Consider the following 21585-nt stretch of genomic DNA (forward strand, 5'->3'; position numbering starts at 1 on the left):
AAAAATGACAAAACTGATGAAAATGACAAAATGACAATATTACAAAAAATTAAAACATGACAAAAATGACAAGAAAAAACACGAATGACAAAAATTGCAAAAATGACAAAACTGACAAAAATGACAAGAATGAAAAAGAGAAAAATAACAAAACTGACAAAAATAACATAAATGATTAATATGACAAAAATGACAAAGTTACAAAAATTTCAAAAATTACAAAAATGACAAAAATGAAAAAAAAATAACAAAAATGACAAAATAACAAAAATTACAAAAATGACAAATAACAAAAATTACAAAAATCTCAAAAATGGCTAACATGGCAAAAGTGAAAAAAATGACAAAAATTACAAAACTGACAAAACTGACAAAAATGACATAAATGACAAAAATTAAAAAAAATCATAAAAAAATTACAAAACTGACAAAACTGACAAAATTGACAAAAATGATAAAAATGACAAAAATGACAAAAATGACACAAAAGACAAAAATGACAAAAATGAAAAAAAAATTACAAAAATTACAAAAATGAAGAAAATGAAAAATTTAAAAAAAATGACGAAAAAGAAAGAAAAATTACAAAAATGATAGAAATGACTAAAAAGTCAAGAAGGCTAAAAATGACAAAAATGATAAAAATAAAAAGAATGAAAAAAATGACAGAAATGAAAAAAATTTAAAAAAAAATAAAAAATGACACAAATGCGAAAAATGACAAAAATGACAAAAATGACAAAAATGATAAAAATGACAAAATGACACAAAACACAAAAATTTTAAAAGTGACAAAAATGATAAGAATGATAAAAATGACAAAATGAAGAAAATGAAAAAATTTAAAAAAATGACGAAAACGAAAAAAAATACTAAAATGACAGAAATGACAAAAAAGTCAAGAAGTCAAAAAATGACAAAAATGATAAAAATGAAAAGAATGACAAAAATGACAGAAATGAAAAAAATAAAAAAAAAATAAAAAAAATTACACAAATGCGAAAAATGACAAAAATGACAAAAATGACAAAAATGATAAAAATAACAAAAATGACAAAAATGACAAAATTGACAAAATTGACAAAAATGACAAAATCATTAAAATGACAAAAATAACAAAAACGACAAAATGACAAAATTGACTAAATGGACAAAATTGACAAAAATGACAAAAATGAAAAAAATGACAAAAATGACAAAAATGACAAAATTGACAAAATTGACAAAAATAATAAAAATTACAAAAATGACAAAAACGAAAAAAATGACAAAAATGACAAAAATGACGGAAATGACAAAAATGACAAATATTACAAAAATGATATAAATGACAAAAATAGATAAAAATGATAAAAACCACAAAAATGACAAAAATGACAAACTGACAAAAATTATTAAAATTACAAAAATGACAAAAAAAAAACAAAAATGACAAAAATGACAAAAATGATAAAAATGATAAAAATGACAAAAATGACAAAAATGACAAAAATGATAAAATAACAAAAATGTCAAAAATGACAAAAATGACAAAAAATGACAAAAATGACAAAAATGACAAAAATGACAAAAATGACAAAAATGACAAAAATGACAAAAATGACAAAAATGACAAAAATGACAAAAATGACAAAAATGACAAAAATGACAAAAATGACAAAAATAACAATAATGACAAAAATGACAAAAATGACAAAAATGACAAAAATGACAAAAATGACAAAAATGACAAAAATGACAAAAATGACAAAAATGACAAAAATGACAAAAATGACAAAAATGACAAAAATGACAAAAATGACAAAAATGGCAAAAATGACAAAAATGACAAAAATGACAAAAATAACAAAAATGACAAAAATGACAAAAATGACAAAAATGACAAAAATGACAAAAATGACAAAAATGACAAAAATGACAAAAATGACAAAAATGACAAAAATGACAAAAATGACAAAAATGACAAAAATGACAAAAATGACAAAAATGACAAAAATGATAAAAATGAAAAGAATGACAAAAATGACAAAAATGGCAGAAATGACAAAAATAAAAAAAAAATAAAAAAATTACACAAATGCGAAAAATGACAAAAATGACAAAAATGATAAAAATGACAAAAATGATAAAAATGACAAAAATGACAAAAATGACAAAAATGACAAAAATGACAAAAATGACAAAAATGGCAAAAATGACAAAAATGACAAAAATGATAAAAATGACAAAAATGACAAAAATGACAAAAATGACAAAAATGACAAAAATGACAAAAATGACAAAAATGACAAAAATGACAAAAATGACAAAAATGACAAAAATGACAAAAATGACAAAAATGACAAAAATGACAAAAATGACAAAAATGACAAAAATGACAAAAATGACAAAAATGACAAAAATGACAAAAATGACAAAAATGACAAAAATGACAAAAATGACAAAAATGACAAAAATGACAAAAATGACAAAAATGACAAAAATGACAAAAATGACAAAAATAACAAAAATAACAAAAATGACAAAAATGACAAAAATGACAAAAATGACAAAAATGACAAAAATGATAAAAATGACAAAAATGACAAAAATGACAAAAATGACAAAAATAACAAAAATGACAAAAATGACAAAAATGATAAAAATGATAAAAATGACAAAAATAACAAAATTGACAAAACTACAAAAATGACAAAACTGATAAAACTCACAAATATGACAAAAATGACAAAAATGACAAAAATGACAAAAATGACAAAAATGACAAAAATGACAAAAATGACAAAAATGACAAAAATGACAAAAATGACAAAAATGACAAAAATGACAAAAATGACAAAAATGACAAAAATGACAAAAATGGCAAAAATGACAAAAATGACAAAAATGACAAAAATTACAAAAATGACAAAAATGACAAAAATGACAAAAATGACAAAAATGACAAAAATGACAGAAATGACAAAAATAAAAGAAAATAAAAAAATTACACAAATGCGAAAAGTGACAAAAATGACAAAAATAACAAAAATGACAAAAATGACAAAATGACAAAATCATTAAAATGACAAAAATAACAAAAATGACAAAATGACAAAATTGACTAAATGGACAAAAATGACAAAAATGACAAAAATGACAAAAATGACAAAAATGACGAAAATGACAAAAATGACAAAAATCACAAAAATGACAAAAATGACAAAAATGACAAAAATGACAAAAATCACAAAAATCACAAAAATGAAAAAAATGACAAATATGACAAAAATGACAAATATGACAAAAATGACAAAAATGACAAAAATGATAAAAATGACAAAATGACACAAAAGACAAAAATTATAAAAGTGACAAAAATGACAAAAATGACAAAAGTGACAAAATTGACAAAAATGATAAAAATGACAAAAATGACAAAAATGAAGAAAATGAAAAAATTTAAAAAAATGACGGAAAAGAAAAAAAATTACTAAAATGACAGAAATGACAAAAAAGTCAAGAAGGCCAAAAATGACAAAAATGATAAAAATGAAAAGAATGACAAAAATGACAGAAATGACAAAAATAAAAAAAAATAAAAAAAATGACACAAATGCGAAAAGTGACAAAAATGACAAAAATGACAAAAATGACAAAAATGACAAAAATGACAAAAATGACAAAAATGACAAAAATGACAAAAATGACAAAAATGACAAAAATGACAAAAATGACAAAAATGACAAAAATGACAAAAATGACAAAAATGACAAAAATGACAAAAATGACAAAAATGACAAAAATGACAAAAATGACAAAAATGACGAAAATGACGAAAATGACAAAAATGACAAAAATGACAAAAATGACGAAAATGACAAAAATGACAAAAATGACAAAAATGACAAAAATGACAAAAATGACAAAAATGACAAAAATGACAAAAATGACAAAAATGACAAAAATGACAAAAATGACAAAAATGACAAAAATGACAAAAATGACAAAAATGACAAAAATGACAAAAATGACAAAAATGACAAAAATGACAAAAATGACAAAAATGACAAAAATGACAAAAATGACAAAAATGACAAAAATGACAAAAATGACAAAAATGACAAAAATGACAAAAATGACAAAAATGACAAAAATGACAAAAATGACAAAAATGACAAAAATGACAAAAATGACAAAAATGACAAAAATGACAAAAATGACAAAAATAACAAAAATGACAAAAATGACAAAAATGACAAAAATGACAAAAATGACGAAAATGACGAAAATGACAAAAATGACAAAAATGACAAAAATGACAAAAATGACAAAAATGACAAAAATGACAAAAATGACAAAAATGACAAAAATGACAAAAATGACAAAAATGACAAAAATGACAAAAATGACAAAAATGACAAAAATGACAAAAATGACAAAAATGACAAAAATGACAAAAATGACAAAAATGACAAAAATGACAAAAATGACAAAAATGACAAAAATGACAAAAATGACAAAAATGACAAAAATGACAAAAATGACAAAAATGACAAAAATGACAAAAATGACAAAAATGACAAAAATGACAAAAATGACAAAAATCACAAAAATGAAAAAAAATGATAAAAACGATGAAGACTAAAATGCAAAAATGACAAAAATGACAAACATGCCAAAATGACAAAAATGTTAAAAATGACAAAACTGACAAAAATGACATTGATGACAAAAATGTTAAAAGTGACAAAATTTACAAAAATGACAAAAATTACAAAAATTACAAAAATGAAAAAAATGACAAAAATGACAAAAATGACAAAAATGACAAAAATGACAAAATGACAAAAAAGACAAAAATGACAAATATGACAAAAATTTCCAAAATAACAAAAATGACAAAAATGGCAAAAATAACAAAAATGACAAAAATGACTGAAATGAAAAAAAATTTAAAAAATGACATAAATGACAAAAATGAAAAAAAGACAGAAATGACAAAAATGACAAAAATGACAAAAACAACAAAATGACAAAAATGCATAAATGACAAAACTCAAAAAATTGACAAAAGCAATAAAATGATAAAAATCACAAAAATGACAAAAATGAAAAAATTACAAAAATGACAAAAATGACTGAAATAAAGAAAAATGACAAAAATGAAAAAAGTGACAAAAATGACAAAAATAACAAAAATCACAAAAATGGCAAAAAATCTCAAATATTAGTTAAAAAGACTACAGTAGAGCTCCGCTAATCCAAGGTTGTCGGGGGAAGCATCACCTCGGTTTAATCGATATACATTGACAAACCCTATGCTTTAAGCTGGGTTCCACTGTATAATAATGGCAATATCGACAAAAAATGGAAAAAAAAATCGAAAATAAAACATAAACAAATATTTAAAAAAATGACAAAAACAACAGAAATGTCAAAAGTGATAAATGTGGCCAAAGTGACAAAGAATTTTTAAACTGTGAAAATTGGCAAACATGGTAAATGTAACTTAAATGACAAAAACTATAAAAAAGACCAAAAAAGACATAAGTTAAGAATATCAGAATTGACAACTATGACAAAAAATGACAAAATGTCAAAAATGATTGAAATGTCAAAAAAAATCACAAAAAATCAAAATTACACAAATGACAGAAACGATATTGAAGGAAATTATGACAAAAGTGAAGAAAATGACAAAAAAAAAACAAAACTGACAGAACATTATCAAAATTGACGAAAATGACAAAAAAAAAAAAAAAAAAAACACCAAAATTATAGAATGCTAAGAATGGAAAAAAATAAAAACAAAATTCAAAGAATGACAAACAATGCAACAAATATGACCAATACGCTAAAAATGACAAACAATATGAACACCAGAAATGGCAGAAGTTGTAAAAACGAAAAAAAATAGCAAAGAAAAAAAAACAACATGTGACAAAAATTGGAAAAAAAAATATGAAAATGATAAATACGATAAAATGACGAGGATGATAAAAACATGAATTAAAAACTTCACCAAATTAAATTTGTTTGGAAAAAACGGGGAAAAAGGTAAGAAGGAAACAAAACCAAAAGGAACCAAAAATGGAAAAAAGTCATGTATGGTGAAAGATTTAAGAATGACAAAAACAAAAAACAAATGTATGAAACGGTGAACAGACAAAACGTTGGAAAAAATTTCAAATACTTACTGAAAACTTTGGTCATTTTTTCATATTTCAGTTTTTTTCGCCATTTTTGTCAATTTTGTTTTTATTGTCATTTCTGAGTCATCACATCTTTTTTTTTTTCAATTTTGCAGTTTTAGGTATATTTTGAAATATATTAATTTGTTTTGTCGTCCATGACTTTTGCCATTAAATTAGATCAAAATTGAGTGTCGATTCCAAAATCTACTTATTTTTAAACCGAAAATTGCAGTGATTTGTTCTGCAAAAAAGGGTTTTGAATAGTGAAAAAAGTTTCATGAAAAGAACACAAGAGAATTTTGCTCATGCTACAATCAAAATTCTCAAAAGTTTTCGTAAGCAAACGATGGTGTTTAATGAGTAGGTAATAAGGTTTCAAAAAATCAATAATTTTTTTTTAAGATTGCTTGGAAGCTAAACAAATTGCTTTTTATTTATTTTTTTTTTTTCATTACACTTGAAAATACGTTATGAAATTCTTATAACTTTGTCGAGAGCTTATGGGTACAAATTTATCGAACACAGGAAATTTTATCCCAAAATGATACATCAAGGCTTATTTTTATCCCTCAAAATAAGTGATACTATGCTAAGGGTCATTTACGACAAGAGGATTGGAATTTATAATTGCTTTTACGAAAGAAATTGTCCGTTCAATTTGGAGAAATTTAGAAAACTTTTGATGAGTTATTCTTGTCTGAAAAACAGAAAACGAGGAGTGAACTGAATTTCGAGAATTAGCTACTTGAACATCTTTCTTTTCAAATTTCAATTGACTTCATCAAGTCATCTGTTGACTTCAAACCAACAATGTCACTTTGTTGCAAACAGGATTTGCCACGTGGGTGCTTTAAGTTTAAAATTGAGCGAAATGGGTTCCACCTAAAAACTTCATCAGTTAAAATGTACAAGCGCATGCACTTACTAAAACTCTTTTTTCTTTTCTACAGAAATTCATCAGCGACTTGCTGGACCGGGCAAAAACCCTTTGAGCTGGGCTGGTCATTTCGGTTTAAGCTTCTCTGGAAAAAAAAAATAGCAGAGCAACAGCAGCAGCAGCAAACTATCAACACTAAAATAAAAAAACACAAGTGAGGTGTGAGAGAGAAAATTTTAAAATGTAAAACTTGACAGCTAAATAAGGGACAGGATTTAAGCAAGAAAATGCAAATTCGTCGTCAATAAAGAAGTTTTTGATATTTCCTTGTAGCTATTGGAAGACAGTAAGGATAAATCTGCGAATTTGTTCGATTTTCTGTAGGTACTCTATGTGAATGTTTCTCTTCCATTTTTGTTTAGCACTAGACTTTAAGCAATGCCACTAGGGTGGCTGGAAAGTAAAATGAAAAACTTTAAGCTAAAAGAAAACCTCACATAGAGACAATTGAAAGCAGACCGGCGATCAGCAAATGGGCGCTAGAATGAGAAAGATTAGATTTTTCTCCAAAGAATACTTGGTAGTGATTAGTAGAAATCTTTAAAATTAGCATCAGTCGAGTGAAATGAAACAAAAAGAAATACAGAAATATTAATATGCGATACAAATTAAGTTGTAAGTAATTTAACGGCTAAGCGAAACAGCAACAACAACAAAAAAAACACCTACACACACATACACTATTGAAGCAGTTTGTTAACTTTCTGATGTTTCTATGTTTAAGTTTTCTCAATCAAAATCTCCTATAAGCTATGTATAGTTTAGTGCTTATTTTATGTCGGCTAGCATCCAGTTAATCGCGTTTGGAGTCCAGAGCAACTCGTTCGTATTGTTTTTGATCACCCTCTTTCATAGGGTAAAAACCCTCGGAACACCACTGCCAGAAGAATTTTAAGCCATCTGGCCATATTGAAATCAACCGAATCTGCTCAAGAGGAGAGAGACTTGAATTAGGTGGAAGCGAGAGGCAGTTTAAAAATCGTATGTTTTTGAAAACAAGAAATTTGTCGAAGTATAATTTGCTCAAACATCAACATCACAATACAGTCTCCTCGATAGTGAAGTGATCGATTAGAACAATTTTGTAAAACACTGACAAAAACGAACGACGTGACAATGTCACAAAAACAACTTAAAATGTTGATTAGTAAACCAATAGTGGGAAAAAATGTAACACAAAGTAGAACCTCTAGGAAACATCTTCCTCTCGCAGAATTAGGGCAAAATCTACCTAGTACATATGCAAATTTACAATCATCTATCATCGAAGCTAGTTTACCATATTTGTTCTCCTTCGTATTGTGTAAGCTTGAAATATACTAAACTAAACTCAACATTGTATCAGCTATCCTGAATTCGTGATTATCCCTAAAGTTAAGCTCATCTTATCATCTGCACATCATCATATCATCGAATTAGACAAAGCAACAACAAAAAAAACAACACCTTAAGACCTAAGAATGAAATAATCTTAGCACTATTCACACGTATTACTTCTTATTACGAAAAAAAAAAATGCAAACAATATCAAATCTATAGCTAATGAAGAATCAAGCCAACATGTTTCGTAGTGTTCTCATTGTTCAAAGTATTCCAAATGTGCTGTCAAACTGAAATAGGCTCACCAAATTCCGCAAAACAATGCTCCTCCAGTAAAAACACAATAGAAACCCCTCCGCTTTGGAAAAAAAACCAGCACCCTGCGTAGTGTTAATAGACCCGGACAAACAACAAATCTCAACTCGTTAATACTGTGAGCTACAAATGAATTTAAAAAGGCAAACATAATTACTACTCTTGAAAACACCTGACGGGGCATAGCTTTAGCTTTTATGAAGACATACAAGTGAAGAGAATTAAAACATGAACACAAAAAAAGCAAACATATATTGATAAATTTGATTTAGGTACCCAAACGAGCAAAAAAAAAAATCGAAATAAAAAAACCCATTTCCCCACGCAGACACACACACACGTAATTGTACTGGAAATGTGACAAATATGAAACTTTAAAACTCTTTTACTGAATATCCGAATTTTTTCTTCTTCAACTAGGTCTAATTAACAGACTTTTGATATTTGGTGAATGTTGAAATGTCTAGTTTTGGTTTATTCAGATAGATTTTTCGTCCTAATTCAAAGCAGCAACAGTTCTAGAAACAAAAATCGTTAAGAAGATTTCGATCGACAAACCGTTTCGATCACGGTGTGTTGCTGTCCTTTCTAAATGCTTTATTACTGATGCAATTACCCAGTAGCGGAGATGAAAAACACAAAACAATAAATACACGATGATTTCCCGTATAAAATTCCCCTCACTTTTCCCTAACGAAATTTCCACTAGAGGCTACAACCTGCCCAATTCAATTCCTCAGAGCGGCACCCTCTTCGCGCCAGGAGGACGATGACGACGACTCGATCGCGGAACGACCTGCTCCTGCTCCATTCAGCAGCTCCTCTTCGATGTTGCCGAGCGCGTTCTGATACTCGGTGATCTCCAGGGCTTCCCATTCGGCCTTGAAAGCTGCCTTCGGGTCCTGGGGCATGGCGACGGCCGCCCCGGACATCTGGTCCTGCATCGACTGGGTCTGGTCGGCCGCTGAAGATTAAAGGGGAAAACGATTTCAGAATTTTTTTCCTTCAAGTCCATAAAGATTATTTTAAAGTTCATTAAAATTCGTGACGGCCGCAATACAAGAAAAACAGTAATTTTAAACGTTTTTACATTTTTTTTTTTCAAAAAAGCCTTCAAATTTGTTACTAGAAAACTGAATTAAAAAACTAATTTATAACCAATAGCTTCAACAATCATTTTGAATGTTCTGAATATAAATGTATGAAAAAATATCACATTTTCACTATAGAAATACTTAGGAACATTTTTATTTAAAAAAAGTTTCTATAAAAAGGAAAATGGAAAAGTTATTAAAATATGATTTTTTTAAGTGAAAATATTAATAAGTTTAAAAAAAATCATCCATAAATAAGATATTTAGTTCCAGATTTCAGATAAAGACTCAGATTTTGCAAGCCGATTTCCGATTTCTTATTCAAATTTCAGCTTGACATTTCAGTCTTCGATTTTAAATCCTGATTCATATTTCAGGTTTCAAATTCAGATGTCAAATTACAGATTCCCATTTCAGATAAAGATTAGAGATTTTAGATTCATATTTCAGGTTCAGATATCAGATTCAGATTTCAGATTCAGATTCAGATTTCGAATTCAAATTTCAGATTCAGAAACCGATTTCAGATTAAGATTTCAGATTTGAGATTCAGATTTCAGATTCAGATTTCAGATTTCAGATTCAGATTTCAGAATAAGCTTTTTTTTTTTTTTTGTAAATTATTTATTTGAAACGGCTCATACCTTTAGGCTTTAAGGAGCCAAACTCGTTTTGTTTGATTACAATTGTGTACTTAGATCTAGTTCACTTTTTTTTTTTTGAAGAAAAAGAAAGATAGAAAGGGAAATATGAAAATAAAGAGAATTATAGTCGAAGATCGATAGCTTTTAGGAAAAGGTATATCTCGAACATATAGTCCAAGTCCATCATACCTAATACATCCCTCACTGGAACGTCGGGTGTAGCAATATTTAAACGATAGAGTACCGCATTCATGGAATAATGATTGGACATGAGACGGGAAAATATACGAATAAAATCCCGAGTCAGGTTCAATCTATTAAACCAGGGTTTAAGGCTTACCTTTGGGATAATCGAGTGGAACCACCGACCCAACTCATCCTCGTCCCATCTACGCTGCCAGTTGACAAGAGAGTTTCTTCGAGCCAAGAAGTAAAATTCGTTGAATACGATTTCACGCTGGTAAATGTTGCCTTCCATCGCACCCACTTTTGCAAGGGAATCTGCCCTCTCATTGCCTGCTATTGAGCAATGTGAGGGGACCCAGATAAAGGTGATAGAAAAGCAACGTCTTGATAAAGTGGTCAATATATCTCGTATCATTTCGAGGAAGTACGGCGTGAATTTTCCTGGTTTTATAGAGCGGATTGCTTCAACAGAGCTGAGACTATCAGTTATAATATAGTAGTGTTCAATAGGTCGTGTGGCGATACTATTCAAAGCCCAGTGAATAGCTGCTAACTCTGCAACATATACAGAGCATGGTGACTGGAGACTGTGAGATGCGCTGGATATTTCGTTGAACACTCCAAATCCTGTTGTTTCCTCTATAAGTGATCCATCGGTAAAGTACATTTTATCAGCATCGACGTGTCTATATTTAGCTTCGAAAATTCTTGGAATCAGAAGAGGACGATGCGGATCCGGGATTCCACGAATTTCCTGCTGCATAGACAAATCAAACTGGACAGAAGAATGATCGTAGTCTGGGCTACAAACACGAGTTGGAGAATACGAAGAAGGGTTTACCTGCATTGACATGAGGATATGGTATATAGACATAAATCTGGTTTGAACATTTTGCTCAAGTAACCTTTCGAAATTTACAATCACCAATGGGTTCATGACCTCACACCTGATGAGGAACCGAAGTGATAGTAAATTGAATCGATCTTTCAAAGGGAGTATTCCTGCCAAAACTTCAAGACTCATGTTGTGTGTTGAGGGCATACAGCCCAAAGCGATACGGAGACAACGGTATTGGATACGCTCTAGTTTGATGAGGTGAGTTTTGGCAGCTGACTGGAAACAGAAGCTACCATATTCCATAACGGATAGAATAGTTGTTCGATACAATTTGATAAGATCTTCTGGATGGGCTCCCCACCAGGTGCCAGTAATTGATCGGAGAAAATTGATTCTTTGTTGGCATTTTCCTTTCAGATACTCAATGTGGGCTCTCCAGGTACACTTGGAATCAAACCAAACCCCAAGATACTTGAAACTCCTCGATTGAGTGATCGTTCTGCCTAGGAGTTGAAGCTTAGGTTGAGCAGGTCTACGTTTCTTAGAGAAAACAACCATTTCCGTTTTCTGAGGGGAAAACTCAATCCCAAGCCCCAAAGCCCAGGAAGACAATCTGTCTAAAGTATCTTGTAAAGGCCTGTGCAGATGAGACTCAGTAGATCCTGTGACAGACACTACTCCGTCATCTGCAAGTTGTCTTAGAGTGCAGCCTTCAGAGAGACAGCTGTCGATGTCACTCACATAAAAGTTGTACAAAAGTGGACTCAAACATGAACCCTGTGGGAGGCCCATGTAAGATGTTCTTCTAACTGCAAAATCTCCGTGAGCAAAGTTCAAATGTTTCTCACAAAGTAAGCTGTATAAGATGTTGTTCAATAGAGGAGGCAGACCCCGGGAGTGCAACTTGTCTGACAAAACCTCTATTGAGACTGCATCAAAAGCTCCTTTTATGTCTAGAAACACTGAAGCCATTTGCTCACGTTTTGCGTACGCCATTTGTATCTCTGAAGACAGCAAAGCAAGGCAATCGTTTGTCCCTTTGCCCCTTCGAAACCCAAATTGAGTATCTGAAAGGAGACCATTTGTTTCTACCCATTTGTCCAAACGAAACAATATCATTTTCTCCATCAATTTGCGTATACAAGACAACATCGCTATTGGACGGTAAGAGTTGGGATCAGACGCTGGTTTTCCGGGCTTTTGGATAGCAATGACTCTCACTTGTCTCCAATCTTGGGGAACAATGTTATGCTCCAAGAATTGGTTAAATAAATTTAACAAGCGAAATTTTGCAGCATCCGGAAGGTTTTTCAACAAGTTAAATTTGATTTCATCAATTCCCGGAGCTGAATTGTTGCAAGAGAGGAGGGCAAGTGAGAATTCGACCATCGAAAAGCTTGAGTCTAGACCACTATCAGACCTATCAGGAGGCACGTTCCGGATTATTTTTTGCACAGGTGTAGAATCTGGACAGACTTTCCGTGCGAATTTAAATATCCACCTATGTGAATATTCCTCACTTTCATTTGTAGATGATCGATTACGCATGCTTCGTGCCACTTTCCACAAAGTACTTAAGGATGTTTCACGCGATAACCCACTAACAAAATTCCTCCAATACGCCTTTTTCTTCCCCTTGGTTAACTTTTTAAACTGATTTTCAAGGGAAACGTAAGCTTCAAAATGGACAAGAGTTCCATGTTTTCGAAATTCTTTAAATGCTATTGATTTGTCCTTATAAAGCTTAGAACACTGAGGGTCCCACCATGGATTAGGAGGCCTTCGATGAATAGATGATTCTGGGATGGGTTTTGTTTGAGCGTCAACTGCACTATCGTGTATCAGACAAGAAAGAAAGTGGTACTCCTCCAAAGGAGGTAAAACGTGCATAGAGTCGATGGCGGTTTTAATTGTGTCCGAGTACTTTTTCCAGTCGATGTGTCTTGTAAGGTCATATGTCATATTTATTGTGTTCGAAGAGCTGACCCCATTGGTGATAGTAATTTCGATAGGTAAGTGATCACTACCATTCGAATCATGGACTACCTTCCACTGGCAATCAAATGATAGTGAATTTGAGCAGAGTGAGAGGTCAATTGCACTTTGTCTTGCAGGAGGTTTAGGTACCCGTGTTTTTTCACCCGTGTTCAATACTGTTAAATTGAAACTGTCGCAAATGTCATAGATAAGAGTAGAACGACTATCGTCAATTTGTTCTCCCCAGACAGTTCCATGTGAATTGAAGTCACCCAGGATCAACCTTGGCTCAGGGAGCACTGAGCACAGGTCCTCTAGGTGATTTCGATCCACTGCAACTCTCTGAGGCCAGTACAAACTGACAACACATAAGTCCTTACCTCTTATTGTTGTATGACATGCAACAGCTTCAATTCCGCCTGATAAAGGAAGGTGAATTCTATAAAAAGAGTGGCACTTATTGATCCCCAAAAGCACCCCTCCATAAGAATCGTCACGATCCAGACGGATAATATTAAAATTGTGGAATGAGATGTTAGATTGAGAAGATAGCCAAGTTTCGGACAATGCAAAGATATCACAGTTTGTTTTATGAAGTAAATAATTCAATGAATCCAATTTTGGAATAAGACTACGACAATTCCACTGTAGTACAGTGATATCTCCGACCTCTCGGCGTAAATTAGCCATCGAGAGATACAAACACTGAAAGGAGGGGCCAAGTTTGCATCAATTGCTTTAAAAATGTCTTTAATACAGGAAGCATTGCAAATACAATGTCTTTCACGGGTTCTGATACATTAAAACACGAAAAAAATCCGTTCAAAATGTCAGTCAACTTAAAGAGCCCAGACTGAGTCGTTGATTCTGGCATCACGTTTGGGGTTTGGGTTTGCGAAGCTCCCGCAGCTGTTGGTTTATTCTGCAGTGGTGCGTTTCCGCGGAAACCTGGAGGAACTTGTTTTTCCTTTTCAGCAGCAGTCGACTTTTTCTCGTTTCTATTGGAAGAGACAACCGTAGCTATTTTAGCTGGTATTTTCGGAAAAGGCGCCTTTGTTCGCTTCCGAGAGCCTCCTGCAACGAAGACTGGCTGAACTTCATCAGCCGTATCTGTGTCTTCATTGTCAACTGACAGCACAGAAAAAATGTTACTGGTCTGAGGTTGGACCGGTGGAGAGGCGCTCTTTAATATGGCGGCATAAGAACGCTTGGAGCGTTCTTTTAAAGAGCGCCTCTGTTTATCCCAGCTTGCCTGAAATGCCTCGCAGGAGGAGATATCATGGGGTGAGCCCCCGCAATAGACGCATTTTTGCTCAACTGCTGAGCATGCTCCTTCCCCATGATTCTCCCCACAATGCAAGCATCGCTTCTTGTTGCAGCAATGCGAAGCAGTATGCCCCAACTTGATGCAATTCTTGCATTGCATTGGGCGAGGCACATAAAGGCGTACTGGAAGCCTTAAAATTCCGTCAATCAAGACGTAATGAGGGAGGGCTGTTCCTGCAAATGTAACCCGAATCGAGGCTGAAGGCGAATACTTGGTAACGCCATCAACGACGGAGGCAGTCATGAGTTGGCGACAATCCAAGATTCCGACCGAAGTCGAATCAAGGCTCTTGAACTTACCTACGCCGTGAGACTTAACGTATTCAGCCTCCAAACTCGATTCGGTGATCACACCCTCGATCTCTACGTCTCGAGATGGAATATAGAGCTGATACTCTAAATTAAAAAAATTACTGGCAAGAATTCCGTTTGCGGCCTTCCGGTCGGCCACAACAACGCGCAATTTGTTCGGACGTACATTGGAAACACTGGTAACGGAGGACCACCTAGCCAGATCTTTCGTGATCTGCACTAAATTTAATGGTTTTCCGTTAGTTTTGGGCCGGATGAAAACCACCCCCGGCCCAGAAGAGGATGAATTATCAGGATAAACTCGGAGTCGGGTTGTTTTTCTCGCAGCTGCAGATGGAGTAGCAATATCAACTGGCGGAGAAGGATGAGCATTCGAAAAACCAGCTACAGCTGAATCCTCCAGATGCTCCTCATCCTCATAGATGATTTGCTCACCATCCACCTCTGGCGGGTCCGACCCCCCGCCTTCGCTCATATTTCATGAAAATAAAAGCGAAGCTCAATTTGATCGAAATATTTAATAGAGAAAAAATAGAATTAGAAAAAGAGAAAAGTAAGAAAAGTATAACAAACTTGATTTTTGTTTTGATTGGCTCCTTCAGTGGTGATCCCAACCACGTGGTCCTTCTTCGAAGATGGCTGCCACGTCAAGTCTCGGCTCGAGCAAGAACGACCAGATTGATGATGATGATGAGTCAAACAATGGCGGCGGCCCTCGTGGTGACCAGTTGAGGGCAGTCAGCTAGCCAGAAAAAAACCTTTTTTTTTGTCGACCAACACTATAATAGCACCACTTTGGCGAGCTGGGGTCTGCCTTTGGCAGAAAAACGTATAGCGCGGTACAAAACACCGTATTAAACGCCCGAACGGAACGAAACACCCGGATATATTGGACGAAATCTCGAAACGCGACTGTTCACTATGAGCGATACGAGACGAATGCAGAATAAGCTTTCAGATTTTAAATTCAAAGTTCAGATTCAGATTTGAGATTAAAGATTCTGATTTCAGATTTCATTTTCTGATTCAGATTTTCAGATTTCAGATTTCAAATTCAGGTTCCAGAATCTGAATTCAGATTCTGACTTCTGATACAGTTTTCAAATTCAGATTTAAGAATCAAATTTTAGATTCAGATTCAGATTAAGATTTCAGATTCAGATTTCTATTTCAAATTCAGATTAAGATTTCATATTCAGATTCAGATTTCAAATTCAGATTAAGACTCAAATTCAGATTTCAGATTCAGATTTCGAACTCAAATTTCAGATTCAGAATCCGATTTCAGATTGAGATTCAGATTTCAGATTCAGTTTCAGATTTGATATTCAGATTTCAGATTCAGATTTTAGATTCAGATTTCAGATTCAGATTTCAGATTCAGATTTCAGATTCAGATTCAGATTTCAGATTTCAGATTTCAGATTCAGATTTAAGATTTCAGATTCAGATTTCATATTCAGATTTGAGATTCAGTCTTCAGATTTCAAATTCAGATTCAGATTTCAGATTTCAAATTCAGATTTCCGAATAAGCTTTCAGATTTTAAATTAAAATTTCAGATTCAGATTTGAGATTTAAGATTCAGATTTTAGATTTAATTTTCAGATTCAGATTTTCAGATTTAAGATTTCAAATTCAGGTTCTAGAATCAGAATTCAGATTTGGTTTTCTGCAAATTCAGATTAAAGATTCAATTTTAGATTGAGATTCAGATTTCGAATTCAAATTTCAGATTCAGATTTCAAATTCAGATTTCAGATTCAGATTCAGATTTTTTTTTTTTTTTGAAAGTAAATTTTTCGGTTATCAGTCAACTCAAGTTGACTGATAGCCGAAAAATTTACTTTCAAAAAACTTATTTAACAGTCGAAAATCAATACCGAGATTCAGATTTGAGATTTCAGATTTCAGATTCAGATGTCAGATTCAGATTTCAGATTCAGATTTCAGATTCAGATTTCAGATTCAGATTTCAGATTCAGATTTCAGATTTCAGATTCAGATTCAGATTTCAGAAACAAATTTCAGATTCAGATTTGAGATTCAGATTTCAGATTCAGATTCAGATTTCAGATTTCAGATTCAGATCTTAGATTCAGATCTTAGATTCAGATTTCAGAATCAGATTTCAGATTCAAATTTCAGATTCAGATTTTAGATTCAGATTCAGATTTCCGATTCAGATTTCAGATTCAGATTCAGATTCAGATTTCAAATTCAAAATTCAAATTTAGATTCATATTTCAAATTCAGATTTCAGATTCAAATTTCAGATTTCAGATTCAGATTCACATTTCAGAATAGCTTTCAGATTTCAGAGTTAAGATTTTAGATTAAGATTTCAGATTCTGATTTTAGATTTCATATTTCGGATCCAGATTCAGATTTCAAAATAAGCTTTCAGATTTCAAAATAAGCTTCCATATTTCAAATGAAGATGGCAGATACAGTTTCAGATTGAGATTTGAGATTCAAATTCAGATTTCAGATTTCAGAATTCAGATTCAGATTTCAGAATAAGCCTTCATATTTTTAATTCAAATTTTAGATTCAGATTTCATTTTCAGAATCAGATTTTAGATTTCAAAATCATGTTCTAGAATCAGAATTCAGATTCGGATTTCTGATAGTTTTTAAATTCAGGTTTAAGATTCAAATTTTAGACTCAGATTTCTGAAACAGTTTTCAAATTCAGATTTTTGATTCAGATTTCTGATTTAGTTTACAGACACAGATTCCGATTTAAGATCTAGATTTCAGATTCAGATTTCGCACTCCATACATATTTCAAATTCGGATGTCAGTTTCTCGGAAAAAGTGCCTCTGCTCCAAGAATTGAACCAACTTACCATTGTTTTCTCCCAGCACCAGGGTGTAGATGCTTCGTAGACCGAAAACGTTCAAGAAGTACCAGGAAGCCGACGAAACCCAAGCCGCGTCTAGAGAAACCAGTTCGATTCCGCGCTGCAGCATTGGTTTGAAGCGCAAGGTTAGCGGAAATGGAACCTTGGTGGTGACGAATCCGGAGAACATCCAGTTAATCCACCCACCGATGACAATCATCGGCAGCACGTTGATGAAGTTGCCCTTGACCAGATCCGACAGCATGGCGGTGGAATTGGTACTAGGGGGAGCTCGCTTTTGCGTTTTGAAGTAACCAGTTTCCTCGTTGTTGAAGTAGTGCCGTCTCATGGCGAACGATTGGGGCGTCAAATATTGGCCGTTCTCCCGCAAAAGTCGGGCCCGAATCATTGCTTGGCTAGAAGGGAATACGTTCGTTACTAGATTGTTGCTTATGTCTTTACCTTTAAGAATAATTTTTACCTGTCTTGAATCTGGGTCAGTTCCACTTTTTTCTGGGAAGTAATCAATATCGAAAAGTAGTGACGGATTATTCCAACCAGAAAGGTGATGACCACAATAGGCAAGAACACCCAGCCTCGGATGTTCGGGTCGATAAGGAGCTCTGCCATCCTATTCGGTTGCTGCTATCGAACACTTGAAGTACAAAGATTTTAATTGAGATTAATTAAAAAATAGTACGAGCGACCGATGAGGATTCCTCAATTTTTCAATATTTTCACGCGCACAGCTGATAACAAATGACAGCTCGAGTGTTCGATGACTGGTCTATCAATAAATTGCGAGTCGGTGAGTTGTTGGTTTTACCGAACGGCAAAAAGTTTTTTTTTAAATCCAAAGTGTAAACAAACGCTCTGCCACCGCTCGTAAATTGTTACAAATTTAACCGGTAAGTTGAATAATTATTTGTAATATTAACTATCGAATAAGTTCTTTGGTCTGTACATTAAAATATCCAAACAACAGTTCGAAAATCAAGCGGACATTGAATTTACGATCGAACTTGATATTCAAAACAGTTGATGTAAATTTTTTTCTAGATTTTAGAGCGCTTTCAGTACACTATAACATTCTGTAATTCAATAGGTGGGAAATACTAAAATCAAAGTGGTACTCAAAATTAGATGAAAATGAGTAATTTTCAAAGTTGTAACTCGCTCCTGGAGAAATTTGACCATCAAATTTGTGAAAAATAAGCTGTGATTTTTTCCTGATAAAAATAAGTTGCGGGTTGAGTTTTTAGAGAAATTTAATGTTATTTGATTTTTCGGGATGAATAAACCTACTTGGATTAAAATCCCTGAGAAAAAAAATATTTAAAAAAATGTTATTTGATTCATTTATTGAAATTACGGTAGCTTGGTGTTTTTGTTGCCATTATAAAAATACCTTAGTTTTTGTAGTTTTTGACTTTTTTTTGTTTTGTTTTGATAGTCGTTTTACCATATTTATGGCATTTGCGAGTTTATTAATAACAACGTTGCAGTTGGTGAACAGTTTTTAAAAAATTTATCCGATACAACTGTGTTCGATGTGGGCTCGAACTAGCGGGCATCGGCTCAGGAGGCAACCGACTTGCCAACTGAGCTATATCACAAGCCCAGTAGTTTTTGAATGAATTTTCGCAAAAAAATACATTTAAAATGATCGCTGAAGATTTTTGAAAGCTAAATTTACGAAAGTCTGTTATGAAAGGCCCTCAAACTAGTCAAAATCAACTCTTAAATTCTCGGAAAAATGTGAATTTCATTGCCTTTTGACATGTGACTAGCTCTTGAAGACCCTATGATTTGAAAAAAAAGTTTAAGAGGTTTTATTTGAGACACGACCGCAAAGTCAACGTAGAATTACGAAAGCCGGTTTTGTGTCAATATAATTTTTTGATAAATTTGTAAGCATATAGCTCATAACAAATCCGTGAATGAAAACGAAAATATTCTTATAGGTACTGTGTGTTCAATGTCAATGTCTGGAGTTTTCGTTTTGAATTTTCAGCTCAAATAAAGCTGGTCGGTTTAATATGAATTTTCTATAACGGTCAACAGAACAATTTGTAAAACTTAACTGTTGCGTACCCAAAGGCGAAATAAAACTACGGGTAAGCGTTGTCAATCAAAACTCTATATGTTGTCGCTAAGATGCATTGCGCCCGGTACTTATGCAACCAATGCGAGGAACATGCGAGCTTTGTATCAAACGCTTGAGATAAAAGCTCACGGCGGCAGTGCAGAGTTGGAAATTGGCCTGTTTTTTTAAATAATGATTTTTTAATTTTCTCATAATTTATTTTAGCCAATTTTTCTTTTTCATTGATTTGAAAAGCTAAGCTGAAGAAATACAAAAATTGAAATAATCATTTATTTGATAAATCAGCTCTTTAACCCCAAAATCCAATAATATTCTGATAAATCAACACCTGAAACAGCTTCTAGGATAGCTTTCAATCATATTGTTTGCTTAGTGCATAGAAAGATGCACATTAATTGTACATATTCCATGCGTGCATGTAAACAGAAGGTTTCGAAAGAGTTTTTAATTTTGAATACCTATGCAAAGCACAGAGAACAGAGGTCGGGCTGGAGCTCAAAACTTGTGTAAAAATGCCAACCGTTATTTTAAAGAAAAAAGTTACTCAGCATATAGCCACTAGATGTCGCTAAAAACAAACTTAACGAAGATTTGTTTATTTTCGTTAAACATGCACGCTAAGGTGAAAATCACTTTCAAGCTTTAATGTACAACCTGTCTGAACATTTTTGAATGGTTATTTGGTATTCAACATCCATCGCATGAACTTATGAAATTGAATAAAAAAATATAAAAGTTTCATTTCGACAAAGTTTTAGATGGTTTACTTACTAACTTGATCGGCAGTTATCGGTCCAACATTTTAGAGGAATGGCTGTAAAATCTTTATCTTTTGTTTGCATTTTACGTGCAATAAAGTTGATGAACTATAATTATCAACAAGAAAAATGCAATTTTTCTTCATATATTTTACAGAGGCATTGATAACACTGGTCTACCAAATTTACTTTTTCCGAGATGCACATAGTTATGATTTATTTGGAGGCGTCTTAGGTTTTTTCTTCTAGGAGCTCTCATTTTTTTTTTTACTTTTGAAGCAAAATAGAAATCCTTGAAGAAAAAATGTAGACCTAAAAGCCACGCAACGCATCCAAGAAGAATAAAGAAACCTTAATTTATTAGAGGATAACAAATTGATTCAAAATTAGTATTTTTTCATAAAGGTGTGTTGGTTTGTCAGTTACAAATGATTAATTTACTAGAAACTAAGGAATTTGAGCATTTCCAAGCGCCTAAATATTAGAATTTAGAACACCAGACACTTAAATATTTGTTTTGAATCGTAGGGAACAAAAATGGTGTGTAAAAAATGTGTAAATTTTAAATAGTATTCAAAACCAACCATTGAACGATTGATTGTATGATTTGCAGTGATAAAAACGCTCATTTGAGCTTCAGGATTCAAACATATTGAAACTCTAGCCAACTTTTTTTATGCATCGATTCCTACAGTTACATTTTATGTGAGTAAAATGTAAAACTAGTAGATAAATTAAAAATAGTGAGA

The 21585-nt window shown here is 32.5% G+C and overlaps 1 protein-coding gene across 1 annotated transcript; it reads right to left on the minus strand.

Annotated features, from left to right (window-relative positions):
- Nucleotides 1–9191: 9191 nt before the first annotated feature.
- Nucleotides 9192–18753, minus strand: LOC129746186 (ER membrane protein complex subunit 3-like). Its single transcript, XM_055739731.1, has 3 exons — nt 18453–18753; nt 17978–18387; nt 9192–9712 (listed from the first exon to the last, which is right to left on the minus strand). The coding sequence occupies exons 1-3, from the start codon at nt 18599–18601 to the stop codon at nt 9477–9479; spliced, it is 795 nt and encodes a 264-aa protein (XP_055595706.1). The 5' UTR covers nt 18602–18753; the 3' UTR covers nt 9192–9476.
- Between the last annotated feature and the right edge of the window lie 2832 nt (nt 18754–21585).

Source organism: Uranotaenia lowii, chromosome 2 (genome assembly GCF_029784155.1).
Source record: "Uranotaenia lowii strain MFRU-FL chromosome 2, ASM2978415v1, whole genome shotgun sequence".
In the NCBI taxonomy this organism is placed as follows: domain Eukaryota; kingdom Metazoa; phylum Arthropoda; class Insecta; order Diptera; family Culicidae; genus Uranotaenia; species Uranotaenia lowii.

Coding starts and splice junctions, on each gene's coding strand:
- LOC129746186 (XM_055739731.1), bottom strand. CDS start 18,601: ATGGCAGAGCTCCTTATCGACCCGAACATCCGAGGCTGGGTGTTCTTG. Junction 18,388..18,452: donor CTGACCCAGATTCAAGACAG/GTAAAAATTATT, acceptor ATTCCCTTCTAG/CCAAGCAATGATTCGGGCCC. Junction 9,713..17,977: donor GGTGCTGGGAGAAAACAATG/GTAAGTTGGTTC, acceptor TTTAATCTTCAG/CGGCCGACCAGACCCAGTCG.